This window comes from Magnolia sinica, chromosome 11, assembly GCF_029962835.1.
Source record: "Magnolia sinica isolate HGM2019 chromosome 11, MsV1, whole genome shotgun sequence".
Taxonomy (NCBI): Eukaryota; Viridiplantae; Streptophyta; class Magnoliopsida; order Magnoliales; family Magnoliaceae; genus Magnolia; species Magnolia sinica.
Window position 1 is genome coordinate 52,657,980 of NC_080583.1, and position 17,807 is coordinate 52,675,786.

General features: G+C 41.0%; 1 protein-coding gene across 3 annotated transcripts in view; it reads left to right on the forward strand.

Moving 5' to 3' along the window:
- The window catches only part of LOC131219142 (uncharacterized), an 80,217-nt gene that overhangs the window by 42,683 nt on the left and 19,727 nt on the right, over positions 1-17,807 (forward strand). For all 3 annotated transcript variants that reach the window (XM_058214146.1, XM_058214147.1, XM_058214148.1), the window contains 4 exons: positions 624-685; positions 907-1,100; positions 1,192-1,252; positions 1,402-1,579. In XM_058214146.1, the coding sequence (XP_058070129.1) occupies positions 624-685; positions 907-1,100; positions 1,192-1,252; positions 1,402-1,579 (495 nt within the window). The remainder of the gene's footprint in view (positions 1-623; positions 686-906; positions 1,101-1,191; positions 1,253-1,401; positions 1,580-17,807) is intronic.

Consider the following 17,807-nt stretch of genomic DNA (forward strand, 5'->3'; position numbering starts at 1 on the left):
TGAATATATTCTAAGAAAATTGCCCTATTTAGTTGCTGTCCAAACACTTTTGCTTTGGGTTACTCTATATACACTCCTTTGTTTAGAGCTTGAATGCTTGAATTTTAGTGGTTTTTTATTTTTTATTTTTATTTATTTATCACGGCCAGTCTGCTGATGTCTTGATTAACCTCCGATATATCTCTAGGTGCATCTATTGCATAACCAGAATGGTACTTACACATTTGTGTGCAATATCAATATCTACCTTTATGTGTGTGTGTGTGCGCGCACGTGTGTGCGTGCGTGCATGCGTGCGTGTGAGCGCGCGTATCTACCTTATCTTCAATAAAGGCTTAGAATTTAATACACTTACTTTCTTGATTCATTTTCTTTAGATGTTTTTAGGTGGAAATCCTCTAGTTTCATTAAACCTTCATTACTAATTGGCAGCTAGAGAAATACGAAGATGCTTGAGAAACACTTTTGTGTGTGTGTGTGTGCGCGCACGCGTGAGCGCGTATCTACCTTATCTTCAATAAAGGCTTGGAATTTAATACACTTACTTTCTTGATTCATTTTCTTTAGATGTTTTCAAGGTGGAAATCCTCTAGTTTCATTAAACCTTCATTACTAATTGGCAGCTAGAGAAATACGAAGATGCTCGGGAAACACTACTTTCAGGCCTTCAGGTTGATCCTCTTAGGTAATATTCTTGTTCATTTTTAATTTCGTATACTGTCTCCAATTAGTTGGTGTGAGGCTTAGATGACGATGTATTTATATTTATCATTTTTTATGGCTTACTTTGTTGTTTATTCACATCTGAGGTCATACAATGCGTACGTATAAATAACGTGAACTGTTAAGGTTTATCCTGACATTGTTGGTTTCTTCTTCTATGCAACTATTTCGGGGATTATGTAGCTCTTGCCTTCAGATCACTCTCCAGGATTTAGAGAGTATTTCAGTTTGTTCGTTTAAAAGGACATCACATGGGAAGCCACAGCGTACGGATGACTTTGAATGTACCCTCTGTTTGAAGTTGTTGTATGAACCTGTTACTACTCCTTGTGGGCATTCTTTTTGTCGCTCTTGTCTGTTTCAGTCTATGGACCATGGTGAGTACTCTCGATTAATTGAAAAGCTTTTTACTCTTCTAGATATTCCTACTCAATAACTCTATTCATCTAATCCTGAATGAATTGACAGGTAACAAGTGTCCAATGTGCCGGACAGTTCTATTTATCACTCCTACAACATGCTGTATAAGGTAAAGCATTCTTGTGTTAACACTTGGTTTCTTATGCATTGTGGTACTCATTGTTATAATTTGTTTTTCTCTACGTTGCCTTTCCTTATTAAATAGTCTTACCCTCATATTTAGTTTCTCATTTCTTGATCTTTCTTGGTTATCTTCAGTGTAACATTGAACAACATAATTCAAAAGAACTTTCCTGAAGAATATGCAGAGAGGAATTCAGAGCATGGCAATTTGACAAACTCAGGTGGTGATTTGGTTCCACTTTTTGTCATGGACGTTGTCCTCCCTTGTCAGAAGCTGCCACTCAATATATTTGAGCCACGTTATAGGCTTATGGTGAGATGATCTATTGCTTGCTGCTCTTGTCACTTAACATTAAGATTTTGTGAAGTAGAACTAAGTTGACAGTTCCTGAATTTCTTAATGTTTGGCTTTAGCTAATGCCCCTTTGAAACTTCTTGCAATAATTAGTCTCCGGACTTTCAAAGGTTCAGGTTGATATTGACGAGTGTCAAATATTCTCTTAACGCTATCTTCTTGTGATTCATATGCATTCTTTCTTCTCGAATCTAGGATTGAAGTGGAAGCATGGCATTACCTCCAACCACATGGTGAAAACCCAGTGGTGACACTTTCAAAAAGTCCACGTGGATGCTGGTTCTCCATGCAACCAAGAGAACTACAATTGATACCAAATATCTTTTTCTGCTTATCATTGTTTCTACACACTACAATAGATGAACTTCTTGTTACTGCAGTATGCTGAATACCTTTCTATTCCTTGTAACATGGGATCGGTGTCTAGAGCTCACAGTGAGCATGGTTTGTACTGTTCAAAGTTTAAATATTATTCAAGATTCTGTCATCAGATGTGTATTGTCGTTAAGCCCTAGCCATGCATTATTTAGGAAGGTTGTATCATAAAGGCCCCATAGTCCAAACCCACCTGTATCATCCAGGAGTGGATTTACACTGTTTAGGCTGTGTTTTGATGCACAAATGAATTGACTTCTGAGCATTAAGTTTATTGTGAACAAGAAATATGATGTTTCCTATCATGATGAGGTAGTTGCACTCAAAATGCAATTATGCTTCTAATGCCAACTTGACAGAAAAATCATTGTAGTTGGGAGTCTGGAACTGTTTAGGCTGTGTTTTGATGCACAAATGAATTGAATTCTGAGCATTAAGTTTGATGAATATGAACAAGAAAAAATGATGTTTCCTATCACGATGAGGAAGTTGCGCTCAAAATGCAATTATGCTTCTTCTAAGGCCAGCTTGAGAGTAAAATAATATAGTTAGGAGTCCAAACCTCAATAAGAATGCTAAGAAAGGAAACTATAATTTGGCTATTTCTACTATAAAAGAAAGACTAATAATTGCAATGCAGTTCTAGAGTGCATCCAAACACATCCTTAATAAAAGAGCTTTCTTTTTACGATAGGGAATGAACCTGATATGCACTACAAGTATTTATTGGTTTAAGAGCTAGCCAGTGTGCTCCATACTGATGTTCAATCTGTCTGAGAGACCATGAAGTAAACTCTATTTTTTTGTAAAATGATCAAACTCCCACATTTATAGTATGCTACATGATGATACTTGATACATGAAAAATTAGAAAAATCCCAACTGAATTGTATGACACAAAACTATACTTGATGTGTGGTGCAGCCTGCAGGAATGCATGCTGCCAGCTAGTATGTGCTCCTTGCTGATATTTAAATCTATTATTGAGAGGAGGTTTTGATTGGGACATCACGCGCACACGCACACCCCCCTACGCATGTACGCAAGGAGGCGGAGGGCTCCACCATCGATCTGGATTGATGACGATGTCTAGGGAGGGCCTCTGATGCAGGACATGAATTTAAATATGATATGCAAGATTTCAGGCTTAGATCATACCAGTTCAAAAACAATCACACAAATTCCACATCCCACGTGAAAATCCAAACATTCAATTAAAGGGGAATCTATGCGGGTCCAGGCCTACACACGTTAGGCTGGATCAATGAAAATTATGAACCAAACAATACTCAAAGGGAAATAGAAATCAATTATACATGCATAAGAATCAGTCCCTAATCCAAGGGATTCCCCAATCTCAATTCAAGGAACCCTAGGGTGAGAAAATTGGTAAATATCTTAGAGAAAACGTAATCTAAGGCTAGGATTCATAAAAAAACAGCTATGAGAGGATAAAAGAAGACAAAAACCTAAGCCAAAAGACGATCCCGCGTATGGGCAGGGGGCTCGGGGCACTCGCACGTGCGCAGGTACCCGGCCGCACGTGCGAGGGGGCGTCGTTTGCAGAAAAGCTCTCCTTGGCCCTGGTCGGCCACGGGGATGCTCCAAAATCCCGAAGTTTCGGGTCGATCTAAGCTATGACTTGTGCGTGGTGCTCCACCGAAGTTTCAGCTCGCCTGCGGGCCGAAATCTGGAAACTTACTATAATGAAGAAAACTGATGCAACAAAAGGACGAATTCGAAGTACGGATGGTGGTGGAAGATGAAAAAAAAAAAGATGGAGGATGGAGGTGAATCGGGATCGATGTGGCTTTGCACTACAGTAGTTAGCCCTTCGAAAAGGGAGGGTTTCGCACCCACTTTTGAATTCTTCCACAACTCATGAAGAGAGTAGAAAAATAAAGCAGAATTTTTTTTAATTAACTTGAATGAATCAAAAGAATTATAAGGGGTGCCTATTTATAGGGAAAATCCTATACCCCAAAAACTCGCACCATGGGCGCAACCTCTTACTTGGCGATGAAGTAAACTAAATTAAAAGCCAAACAAAGAAATCTAAAGCGTTCACGATATTCTAAATAATAACAATAAGCAAAACCTAAAATATGAAATCAATCCGACGAGTGGGCCATGATCATGAAATCCCATGATGGGCTTTTCTTGACTATCGGGCCCACTTTTCTGAAACAAAACTTGTCTTCTAACTAGGAGGCCCTCCTTGGACGTCGTCATCGAGCCAGATCGATGGTGGGGTCCTGCGTACGTACGTGCGTAGCGGTGGTGTGCGGGCGTGCATGTGCACGATATCCTCATCAACTCTCCCCGGCTGCGAAGATTTCGCCACTGGCGAAATAAAACTCCTGAACCGCTCTAGGATGTCAGGATCAAGTTGCTGAAGCTCCTCCTCAGTGAGCCACGTGCTGTCTGAAGCTGGGTGTGACTTCTATTTAACTAGGTATTTCTGAAACCCGCCATCCGATGTGAAAATTATCTCAGGGTCCAGGATATCCTCTATTTCCTCTCTGGGTGTGTGAAGGCTAGGTATGGGAGGTAGAGGCTGGGAGGAAAGGTCGGGAAGAGGCCATGGATCAAAGGGTAAGTTTGAGGAATCAGGATGGGTGGGCAAAGGGCAGGACAAAGTATCAGTGGGTCCCTGAAAAGCAACTAGATCCTCTACATTGAATGTAGAACTAATTCCCATAGATGGTGGAAGATCTACCTCATATGCATTGAGACCGTTTCGCTTTATAATTTTGAAGGGCCTAGCGCTACGCGCGTGTAACTTACGAACGGCCCTTGGAGGGTACCTCTCGAGCCTGATGCGGATCATCACAGAGTCCCCAATATTGAACTCTTTGAAACGTCTATGTTGGTCTGCAGAAAATTTGTAATGCTCATTACTAGTAGTGATCTTTTGCCTGATTTCTTGATGCAATGAATGTATGTGATGTGCAAAAGACTCTGCAGACTCTGATGGCTTATGAGACAATGACATGGGGATAAAATCAATAGGCTTCCTAGGCTTGTAACCTGTAACGATTTCAAAAGGACTTAGACCTGTGGACCAATTGACAGAACTATTGTATGCAAACTCGGCTATGGGTAGTACGGAATCCCATGTCCTGGTATGCTCCCCCACTAAACATCGAAGTAAACTCCCGAGGCTCCTATTAACCACCTCAGTCTGGCCATCAGTCTGAGGGTGGTAGGCAGAAGAAAATTGGAGCCTAGTATTCATCATGTGCCATAGTGTCTTCCAAAAGTAACTCATAAATCTCACGTCACGGTCAGACACTATGGTTTTTGGTAACCCATGTAGTTTGACGACCTCACTAAAGAATAGTTTGGCAACATGCGATGCGTCAGAGGTCTTAGAACAAGGAATGAAATGGGCCATTTTAGAGAAACCGTTCACAACAACAAATATGGAGTCATGCTTTTGAATAGTCTTGGGAAGTTCAAGCACGAAGTCCATACTGATGTCCTGCCAAGGGATGAATGGGATTGTCAAAGGTGTATATAATCTTATATTCTGTTTCCTCTGCTTTGCCAGTTGACAAGTACGACATTGCCCTATAATTTTGGTCACGTCCCGCTTAAGGCTTGGCCAATGAAATCTATCCTCCACTAAGGCAATAGTCTTGTCACGACTGAAATGACCCGCGACCCCTCTGAATGTAACTCCCAGACAAGAATATCGCGAAGGGAGGTGCGTGGTATGCACACGTGGTCACTCCTAAACAAATATCCGTCCAAAACCAGATACTCACTGTTAGCTACTGACGGACTCTCTAATAAAGACGTATACACAACCCCAAAATCTGGACCCTCAAAATACTCTTCTTTGATCCGTTCAAGGCCTGTAACTTCCACGCTCATGGAGTTGAGTAATGCGACTCGACGACTCAACGCGTCGGCAGGCTTATTCTCTACACCGGCCTTGTGCTTAAGCACAAAAGTGTACTCTTAAAGGAATTGAACTCACTTAGCGTGCCTGAGGCTTAATTTCTTCTGAGAGTTCAAGTATCTCAAGGCCCCGTGATCTGAGAACAAGACGAATTCTTGCGGTAACAGGTAATGTCGCCAATGGCGTAGTGATTTCACTACCACGTAGAATTCCTTGTCATAGGTGGAATATCTTTGCTTCGCCTCATTCAGTTTCTCATTAAAAAAGGTGACAGGGTGCCCTTCCTGGCTAAGTACTCCTATGCCGACTCCTGACGCGTCACATGCGACTTCAAAAGCTTATGAAAAATCTGGAAGTTGCGTGACTGGAGCTTTGGTCATCTTGACCTTTATCTCTTTGAAGGCTTTCGAGGCGGCCTTTGTCCATTGAAACTCTCCTTTTTTTATGCAGTCCGTGATGGGAGCTACAATGGAACTGAAGCCTCGAATGAACCGCCTATAAAAAGTGGTTAAACCATGAAAGCTGCGCACCTCATGAATATTATGGGGTTCAGGCCAATTAACGATGGCCTTGACCTTCTCGGGATCCGCCGATACGCCCTCAGTTGATACAATAAAACCTAAAAAGATCACACTACTAGACAAGAACGCGCACTTCTTTAGGTTGGCATACAACTTCTCGGCCCCAAGGATCCCACAAACTTGCCTCAAATGGTTGAGGTGTTGCTCCTTAGTCATGCTATAAATCAAGATATCATCAAAGTATACGACCAGAAACTTCCCCATGAAGGGTCTCAACACTTGGGTCATCACATGCATGAAAGTGCTTGGGGCGTTAGTTAACCCAAAAGGCATCACTAGCCACTCATATAGCCCATCCTTCGTCTTGAAGGTCGTCTTCCACTCATCACCAGGGTGTATACGGATTTGGTGATACCCACTTTTGAGGTCAATTTTTGAGAAGATAATAGCATTGGCCATCATATCTAGCATGTCATCAAGACGCGGTATAGGAAACCGACACTTGACTGTGATTTTATTGATGGCCCTACTATCAACACACATCCTCCATGTGCCATCCTTCTTAGGTGTAAGAAGGGCGGGCATGGCACACGGACTCATGCTCTCTCGAATGAAACCCTTCTATAGGAGTTCATCAATTTGCCTCTTCAACTCAACGTGCTCCTTTAGGTTCATTCTGTAATGCGGGAGGTTTGGTAGAGTTGCCTCGGGGATTAAATCAATGGCATGCTGTATATCCCTCATAGGGGTAAGTTCATTCGGTAGGTCATCAGGAAAGACATCACGAAACTCATGTACTACCTGAATGGCCTCAGTGGGTAACTCTACGCTAGTCTCTGGTACACTCTATCTAGCTACAAGGGCGTATGTCATCGAGTCCGCCTCTGTCTCTCGCTCAAAGTCTTTGGTATTCAAAATATGGAGCGGTTTGGACTCGGACTTCGACTCCTTCACTTCTTTTGGGCCGCTCACACCACTCTGTGGTGAACTCTTTTCCAGTTGTATTCTTGGGTGGCGGAAGATTTAGCTTGACTTTCTTGCCCTCAAACCAGAATGTACACACATTTGAACGACCAAATATGGTAACATCCCTGTCATAGAGCCACGGCCTACCCAAAATGATATGGCCCACATCCATAGGAACAACATCACACCAAATTATGTCTTTATATGATCCGAACTGAGTAGGGACAAGACAGCGGTGCGACACTGGAATGGATGTTTCATCAACCCAAGAGACTATAAGGCTGAGGATGGGCTTCCAGCTTCAAGCCCAAGCGACTCACAGTGCTAGTTGATGCCACGTTGGCACAATTACCACTATCCACGATCATCTTACAACTCTTTTCTCTACATTTTGCATAAGTGTAGAAGATCGTGTTGTGGCGCTAGTCATCAGTGTTCTTGGCTTAAGCCAGGCCGCAACGCACAATCGTGAGGGTCACAGACTCTTGTGCTCCCTCTTCCTCATCACTAGGGGTTCCGACTGGCTTATATTCCTCCTCCTCACTATCACTCTCTGGGGGCACTACTACTTGCCCATCAATAAGGAGTACTTTGGTGCCCTCTCTCGTGCCGCACTAGTGAGCAAAATGACCAAACCCCTGACACCTAAAACACCTAGTGGCCCCACTTCCACGTGAACTAGACCCGACAATCTCTTTACCCTTATTATCCCTAGGTCTGGGCTGAACATTAGGGGAAGGTTTGTTTTGGAATCCCGTGTTAGGTCTAGCCCTAGAGGGGTTGGCCTTAGCACCGGATTCGCGAAAGTCAAACCGCATTCCTACAGATGCTTTAAGGTATTGCTCGACATCTAACACTACTTGGTACAATTGTTCAATAGTGTCTATCTCTTTGGCGAGCACTTCTCTCCTGATGTCAGGATGGAGACCCGTTTTGAAATGAGCAAGGGCAAGTACTGGGTCCTCATCAACCTCACAGCAGGTCGAGTATTCTTCAAACTTCTCGATATAGTCCGCAACACTGATAGAATCCTGTCGAAGAGACTGCCATTCCTCAATCAATCGTAAGCGATAAGAGAAAGGGAGGTACTTTTCTTTAAGCATTTCTTTCATCTCTACCCAATGAACTATTGGGAGTTCCCTCGCTCTTTCTTTCTTTCGCTCAACCGTCGCCCAAAACCTCTTTGCTTGACCCACAAGCTTCATCTTGGCGAATCGGACTCATCGAGCATCCGACATATCATACCACTCAAAACAGTGGTCCATATCTGCCAGCCAATCTAGAAAGGCTTTAGGGTCCAAGTGGCCATCAAATGTAGGGGCATCTATCCTAACTCTATTGAGGAGTTGTGCATCTGGGTCATATTGATCATGGTGTCCTTCACGGGGTGGGTGCATTGGTACGCGCCCATGACCAGCTCCTTGACCGCCTCCATTCCTTAGTGTAACCTCCTAAGCAACTGCCTGAGATTGGGCATCTTCCCCAGTGGTGGGGTTTGCCCTGAAGGAGGCCTCTATTTCTTCTAGGCGTTTATCTATGCATTGTTCCAGGTGCTTATTCAAGGACTCAACCTCCCGGGCTAATTTGGCCACTATTTCTTGCAGTTGCTCCATGTTTAGTGTAGGGTGCAAACCGAAACCATGACCCGTATGTGTGGGCATACACTACTTGCTCAACCTAAGGACCTACTACGGCAACTATATGCGTCTAAAACTAAATGACCCTATGAGACTCTATATGAAGGAGACTACACACCATTACTAAAAATTCAGCTATATATGATGGACTGAATGCATGAAGGACTCAAACAAACTAAACCATAAATATGTGGTGAATTCCCCTACAAGAACCTTAGGCTCTGATACCAAATTTGATGCAGGACATAAATTTAAATATGATATGCAAGATTTCAGGCTTAGATCATACCAGTTTAGAAACAATCACACAAATTCCACATCCCACATGAAAATCCAAACATTCAATTAAAGGGGAATCTATGCAGGTCCAGGCCTACACACGTTAGGTTGGATCAATGAAAATTATGAACTAAACAATACTCAAAGAGAAATAGAAATCAATCACACATGCATAAGAATCAGTCCCTAATCCAAGGGATTCCCCAATCTCAATTCAAGGAACCCTAGGGTGAGAAAATTGGCAAATATCTTAGAGAAAACGTAATCTAGGGCTAGGATTCATAAAAAAACAGCCATGAGAGGATAAAAGAGGACAAAAACCTGAGCCAAAAGACGATCCCGCGTATGGGCAGTGGGCCTGTGGCGCTCGCACGTGCGTAGGTACCCGGCCGCACTTGCGAGGGGGCATCGTTTGCAGAAAAGCTCTCCTTGGCAGTCGGCCATGGGGATGCTCAAAAACCCCGAAGTTTCGGGTCGATCCAAGCTACGGCTTGTGCATGGTGCTCCGCCGAAGTTTCAGCTCGCCTGCGGTCCGAAATCTGGAAACCTGCTATAATGAAGAAAACTGATGCAACAAAAGGACGAATTCGAAGTACGGATGGTGGTGGAAGATGAAAAAAAAGAGATGATGGAGGATGGGGGTGAATCGGGATCGATGTGGCTTCGCACCACAGTAGTTAGCCCTTCGAAAAGGGAGGGCTTCGCACCCACATTTGAATTCTTCCACAACTCACGCAGAGAGCAGAATAATAAAGCAGGAATTTTTTTATTAACTTGAATGAATCAAAAGAACTACAAGAGGTGCCTATTTATAGGGAAAATCCTATACCTCAAAAACTCGCACCATGTACGCAACCTATTACTTGGCGATGAAGTAAACTAAATTAAAAACCAAACAAAGAGATTTAAAGCGTTCACGATATTCTAAATAATAACAATAAGCAAAACCTAAAATATGAAATCAATCCGACGAGTGGGCCACGATCATGAGATCCCATGATGGGCTTTTCTTTACTATCGGGCCCACTTTTCTATACCAAAACTTGTCTTCTAGCTAGGAGACCCTCCCTGGATGTCGTCATCGAGCCAGATCGATGGTGGGGTCCCTCTTCTGCGTACGTACGTGCGTAGGGGTGGTGGTGTGCGGACGTGTGTGTGCACGATGTCCTCATTAGCCTCATAGTTGAGGACTGTATTTTGGTTCATTAGAGTGGACCCGATAGTCATGTGAATCCCATCATGGGTTCTCATGATCGTGGCCCACTATTCTAATTAATCTACTTATTGTTATTAGGAATATCATGGACAGTTTAGATTACTTTGATTAGTGGTTATTTTTTATTACTTCGTCTCCAAGTAATAGGTTGTGCACATGATGCAAGTTTTTGGGTATAAGGTTTTATTATAAATAAGCACCCCTTATAGTCTTTTTTTCTTAATGAAGATCAATAAAAGTGATACGTTTTTCTGCTCTTTTAAATTTCTGAGTTGTGGAGATTCAATTGGGTGCGAAACCCTCCCTTTCTCGAAGGGCTGACTACTGTGGTGCGAAGCCACGCCTATCTCGATTCGCCCCCACCTTCTACCATCTATATTTCTCCTCCTACAATCATCTATGCTTCAAATCCATCCTCTATTGCAACCTTTTTTCTCTTTACAATAGATTTCCAGAATCTGGCCCTGCAGGAGGGTTAAAACTTCGGCGGAGCACCACGCACAAACTGTGCATCAGATTGAGCTGAAATTTGGAGGTTTTGGAATCCAGCCCTAGCCGATCAGGGCCAAGCTGGCCTTTTTCTGAATAGTGGGCCTCACACACGTGCGGCCGGGATCGCACGCACGTGCGTCTGGGCCATTGTTGTTGTCTACACGTGCGGTACTTCTTTGGTTCATCTCTCTCCTCTCTTTTACCTCTCTTTCACCCCAAATCCCTAACCCTAACCCTAAATTACTTGAATTCCCAATTTCATGCCCTTTCTTCAACCTTGAGGTTCCCCAAATTGAAATTCGTGAACCCCTTGGATTGGGGAATTATTTCCGTGCATGTGTGGATGAATTTACCCTCCTTTGATTCTTGTTTGGTCTATAATTTTGATTGATCCGGCCCTAGCATGTGTAGGCCTGGATCCGCATAAGATTCCCCTTGATTGAATGCTTGAATTTTTGTGTGGGATGTGGAATTTTGTGTAATTGTTTCTGAACTAGTGTGATCTAAAGCCTGAAAATCTTGCACATCATATTTGAATTTCATGTCCTGCATCAGGTTTATGAAGGCCACATGCATGTGGGGCACTGTCCATCTTCATGCAAACACACATGCCAATATGCTATATATGTGCGAGATCCAAGCTTTTCATCGAGTGGAATACACTGATGAAATATTCTTCCTCAAACATCAGGCTGCATCACTTCTCAGCTGGGCCACAATGTACAAAATAAATGGATGGTTAAAACATTTTTATGGCCATCCATTCCAATTCAAGGAGTGAAACAGTTTGCTTTAGGCCAGATAAAAGACTTGTGTTCCTCTTGATGGAAAGCTCGGATGTTTCACACATGCACCATATTTACACTTGTGTGGGAAGGGCTTCCACATGCATGTGGCCTTGGCAAACCTCAACGAAGAGACTATATAACAAACTCTATTTTCATAAAATTAGACAAAACGTTTCTACTCTACTGATGATGCTTAGAATCAACCAGGTCTTGTATGACCAAATACAATCAAGATTTTTTCTTCTAGCACGATTTATTTTTTGGAGGTATATTAAAATTTTCCCCGATTGTGCTTCTTTGGTCTGTGTTGGTTTTATGTTTCTTATCTCCATTATACTCTTCATCTAAGTTGAAGTGAATGGAAGATTTGATTTCCTCAAACTTTAATTTCTTCATGCCCTTAGATAGGAGATTGATTAAGTGGTTTAGGAATACTTATCTCCTAGAAGTTGAGCCTTTGGTTTTTATGGATTTGATGGAAGGCCAGAGTTCATTAATTCTATCATTCTACCATTGGTCTTAGTTAGGAAAAAGCCCTTTATGGTCACTGAAGAGGAGCATCAATTAAAGTCGTTTAGAGAAAATGGAAGTGGATGTGCTCCCATTTAGTGAATTATTTAGTTCTATATTCCTTTTAAGTGGTTTGGATTTTTGTTTAGTTTTGCTACCTTTTCATGATGATCCTTCATGTTAGAGTTTTTGTTTCACTTGTACTTGAAGTTCTTCAGTCCAACTCGAAATAGGTGTATATTTATTAGTATCTTGTACAACATTATATTCCATATGTTTCGAATACCAATTTGTCTCATGCTAACCCATCTAGTCACGAGGAAGCTTTTACTCGTAAGTGTAGATAAAAAGACAAAAAAGAAGAAGAAGAAGAGAAAGAGGCAGAAGAAGAAGAAGAAGAACTCAAGATCAGGCTTATCTAGAATACAAGCCACTCTCCTATGTGGTACTGGGATGGGTATTGGAAGTAGTAGGTTCATTCAAGTCATCCAGTATGTAGGACAATTACCATCACTTCACAATCGTTGGGTTATATGGTTGCTTTGGTGGGTCCTATTCAACATGTGTCTATGGCCAAATCCTTGCATCCTAATTTCGTTAGTCCAAGGATTTGTTCCAAATCCAATGTTTGGGGCCTCCAGGGATTCGCCAATCTCAAGATTAATGAATCCACTTACAACCCCAAGGCTCATAAGTAGGACTTGACAACTTGTACAAAAAAGGCGTTATAACACCCCTATCCTTGCCCCTAACATCTTGCCACTAGTGTTTTTAGTATCGGTATCAACGGATGTAATGCACCCTTGAGCATGGAAACATATCGAGTATCGCATGGGAAATATTGAATGTATTGCATAATGTATCGTTGTTTTTGTGAACATTGGTAAACATTGGGAAATTGGTCGAGTTCTTATGAAATGTCAGGAATTTTTTTATTTTTTATTTTTAAAAAAAGGTGCACATAATAAGTTTCCTTTGTATAAGGTCCTAGACTATGTGCTCTCTAATAAAAGCAATGCAACTATATTGAAAATTAGTTTAGCTAACGCTCGTAAACACTTGCAAATTAAGGCTAGATAATTGCTAATCAATTTTGATCTTTTAATTACTTATTGATATTTAAAATTTTTTTTTTTCAAAAAATCCAAAAACCTTCGTCAATCTATAAATCAATCTTCAACATGTCCAATGTGATTTTTCCATACTCTAATCGTAATTCAAATGGGTGAAATGGGGAAATTTCCAAAATTTCCCCAATTTCCCCAATTCGAAGGTTGAAATCTATGATCAACATGCAAAATCATAGATTTTGAAAATTGCAAAAGGACTAAAATCGAAAAGATCTCATTGTTTAAAAATTGGGCGAACTCATTGTTTGACTTGATTTCCATCGAAAAATCCCCTTGTTTTTTAGAAAAATGAAAGAGTGTTAGTTGAAATCAGGTTAGTAATAGATTACAAGCTAGAGATTTGGGGAAAATTTTCAATTTTCTATGGTTTTTGTTTTGTTTTGTTTTTAAAATGAGTTGGGTCTTATGGCTGGAATGGCATCACTGATACTTAATCTAATGTGTCGTCGATACCAACAAGTTTTTTACTACGATATCATCAAAATATTGAATTATATTGATATCTCGCCTATACAATGCGATATTTGGCAATATCTCATGCAATGCCTGGAATACCATTGACTTCCATGCTGTTTCGTATTGGGCCCACGAGATATCAATACTATTGGCTGATAGTATTGATATTGTAGACATTGCTTGCCACTACCTCCCCTCCCAATAAAATAGAATTAAAAAAAAACACTTTTGATCTTCACATTAACTGATTGTTGTCTAACCACACTTTGTTTTTTCCCTTTATAAATATATCAACCAAACAACAAATTTCCAATTTTTGGGCTTTATGGCTCCCAATCCAAGTTGTTGATGAAATAATCAATCTGTCAATCTCAGTTGAAACAAATTCAAGATGTATCCCCAAAGATTTGTAACTTGTCTAGGGCTCACCATCCCAACGACCTCCTAGTGGTATGTAGAATTTGTTGTCTTGTAAAGGTGAATGTGTTGTATGGATTTGTTTTCCTCTTTGGGAAAAGAGAGTTTTTTTTTTTTTTTTTTTCTCTCTTTTTAAATTGAAGAATGGGCCTTTGCCTTTTCTATGTTAGGGTTGTGGTGTACCCAGTGTTTTAAGTATCGACGATATCGGCCGATATATCCCACGATATATCTTGTGTCCCACCTGCGCGATACGAAACACACAAGTAGTGGGGTATATCCCACATGTTCGATATGGCGAGCATTTTCAGTTTTTGATCCTTTTTTTTTTTTTCTTCCTATAAATGATGTTAAATCGGTGTTAAATTGTTACAAATCAATGATCTTGCATGTTTTGCATGAAGAATCATGGATTGGGAGCTTTGATTTCAAGATTTGGAGATTGGCCGAGTTGCAGAAAATTGAAAAAAAAATCAAAATTTCTCAATTTCTTGCAAATCGGTTGCAACTTTTGTGTCTAAACATAAAATCAAACATGTGTATGTAATGTAATCTAGTGATTCTTCCATTGCTTTTGAATATATTGCTTGTGTTTCCACACGTCATCTTATATTTATAAATTATATGAATATAATTTGAATATACTTGCATCAATTCAATTAGACAACGAATAGATTAGGACCCCATACAAAGAAAACCTATTATGTGCACTTGTTTTTTGTAATGTTTTGATTTATAAGTGTGTATTGATGTCTTTTTTAACAATCAATGAAGTTTTATTGAAAAATTCGACCAATTTCCTGATATTTCCAACAACAGCGATACATTACACAATACAACCGATATATCCCATGCGATAATCGATATGTATCCGTATCCCAAGGGTGCGATATGTAACGCGATACTGATATTTTGAACATTGGGTGTACCTAGTTTTGGGACTTCCACTTCATTTAAACAAGAAAAATGTTTTTAGTGATTAATCTCAAAATAGACCCATGCCATGAATGGATCACACAATATTGTATATCGTTTACAATGAAGGGAAAGTTGTTGAATTTTTTCATAATCACAACTCACAAGCCACCATTTATTGTTTCTCCCGTATAAATCAGTAGAAAGATAAGAATATAAAATAGTTAAGAATGCAGATTGCAACTTTAGCTAATTTATGTGAAATTATTTTTTTCTTTTGTAGTTGCATGAAATGTGAAGGTAAGACGCAAAAGAATTCAGCCGAGGTAATAAGGAAGTGGTTGTTTCAAAATCTTAGCAAGTATAAACGGCTAGGAAGCGGGAGTTGGAGTGTGTGTGTGAATCACAATGCAAAGCGGTAGCAACACCTATGTGGAACAACAAATCTCGTCTTTAGCAAAGCTTGATATAATATGTCAAGGGTGTCATTCTTTGCTAGTTGGATATGGATGTTGGTATTGAGTTTTTCTACAAGAATTGAATAATGATCTACATGAGTTAATATTAGATTGATATTAACTCCATTGCGAGGATATATAGTTAAATCCGCCCTGTCGAAAGGCTTTCATTAATTTGGGAACAAAAATACATTTCAGTTTGTGTTATGGCACAAATCCTTAATTACAAGCGTCATGGAGAAACCCTTGATTAAAAAGTAAAAACCAAAGAGAACTAAATTATTACATGATACAGAGTAACAAGATGCAAATGATGCATAAAGTCCTAATATATGGTCTTTCGTATTCAAAGTATCTAGATTATGGATTCCAGTGATTCAAGGACTCAGGGCTCAAATAGCCTTAACATTCATATCTTCTATATCTCCAGGAAATTTAAAGGTTCTAGCGGCATGACTACTTTGAAAGAAACAACATTGTGCCATTCTTCTAGAGTGGACAAGGGGTTAGCGCCTGTACTGCCTAACAGTGGGTGCGGGACAACCTAGAGGTTCAATTTGACGGTCCAAAAAGTTAGCCAGGGATTGCAACTTGGGTTTTTGAACAATCAGCATGGGGCTGCTTCCAAGGTCTAGAGTAATGAGGATTGGGCCATTGTTCAATCATCTAAAACATCATCGTAGGGTCAGATTGTTGGTACTCAGACAGTTAGCATGTAGACACTACTAGGGGTCGAAAGCTATTGTGAAGTTATGATACATAAGAGAGAAGTCCGTAGACTCTCATTCTCACCTTGTCCCGTGCCTTGGTGCGGAGAGGAGGGAGCTTTGAGAAGGATCTAGAGAGCTTTTGAGTAAGTCGAGAAGCATGAATGGCATGCAGTTAAGTTCTGAAGTAAAAGTCCAAAGGGGTATTCATAGTGGGGAAGGAGGTTATTTCCCACTCATGAGGAGGTTACACAGTTATTTCCCGCCTAAAAGGTTGCACAATTACGGACACGTGTTGCACCGCCATTGAACGGCTCAGAATGCTTCCATTTGGCGCTCACTAAGTGAAAAACTATGATCCATGCTGACCTTGGCCATTGGTGGGGGATGAGTTCCCACTATGGCGATGGGTGTTGCATTGCCCTTTAGACAATCGATTGTGATTCTATTCTACCCTTGAGTAGTGAGGATTTGTGTTGGCATGTTGGCATGGAGTGTACAGAAGGTGTCGTGCTGACTTGGTTAATGCATATAATGAACTTGTGCTAGCTTGTCCATGAATGCAGATTGCCTCGTGCTAGCCAATGGTAGTTAGCGGCTTAGCGCGGACTATACTTGGTAGGATTTTGATGTCAATAGATGCCTCTCACCCACGTTGGTCAAACCCTTTGCACGTAACTCTCGGAGCATCAGGGTGGATTTTCGACGGAGGGGTCAGTGCAGTTTTCGACGGCGCAACGAAATGGTTTGCATGGGTGACATGTGGCACAATGTGTCAGCTGCCTAGTGCCTCTATAAATATTGGGCCACCTCTGCATTTCATTCTTCCAGCTTCCCTATCCAATCCCTGCTAGTTGTCTGAACACTAGTGCGACCTTGGAAATTTTGAGCTCATGCACTTAGCGCGAGGTAAGGAATCTCTAACATAATGGACCTTCTAGTTGATCTACACTAGCCTTGACTAGTGCATGTTGGCTCCAAGTTGGTCACGTGTTGGTTGCTAGAGTAGTCCCCGTTGGTAGACAGGGTCAAGTTACACACTACCTAAGGGAATTGTGTCTGCATGCCATAAGGGATTAACGCTATCTATAACTTTGAAAAGTGAGGAACCTTGATCCAACAAGCCCTCCCACTAATGATGTTGGCATTGCATGATTGTAGGTTGAGCCCTGCAGCTAGTGCCAGATGGACTTAGAAAATTTAGGAACCTTGATCCCTCAACACGAACTGGCCTTGGACAATTAAATCTTATTCAACGTTGAGATTATCAATGAGGATTAAACTTGTTCTTCACTATGAATTGACACTCACTCAATTTTGTCATGCAACCTTAGTTGACTTGTTGATTCGAGCAAATTTTAATATGATCTTTCATACCATCTTGCAAAAATGGCAAGAATCAATAAAATTGT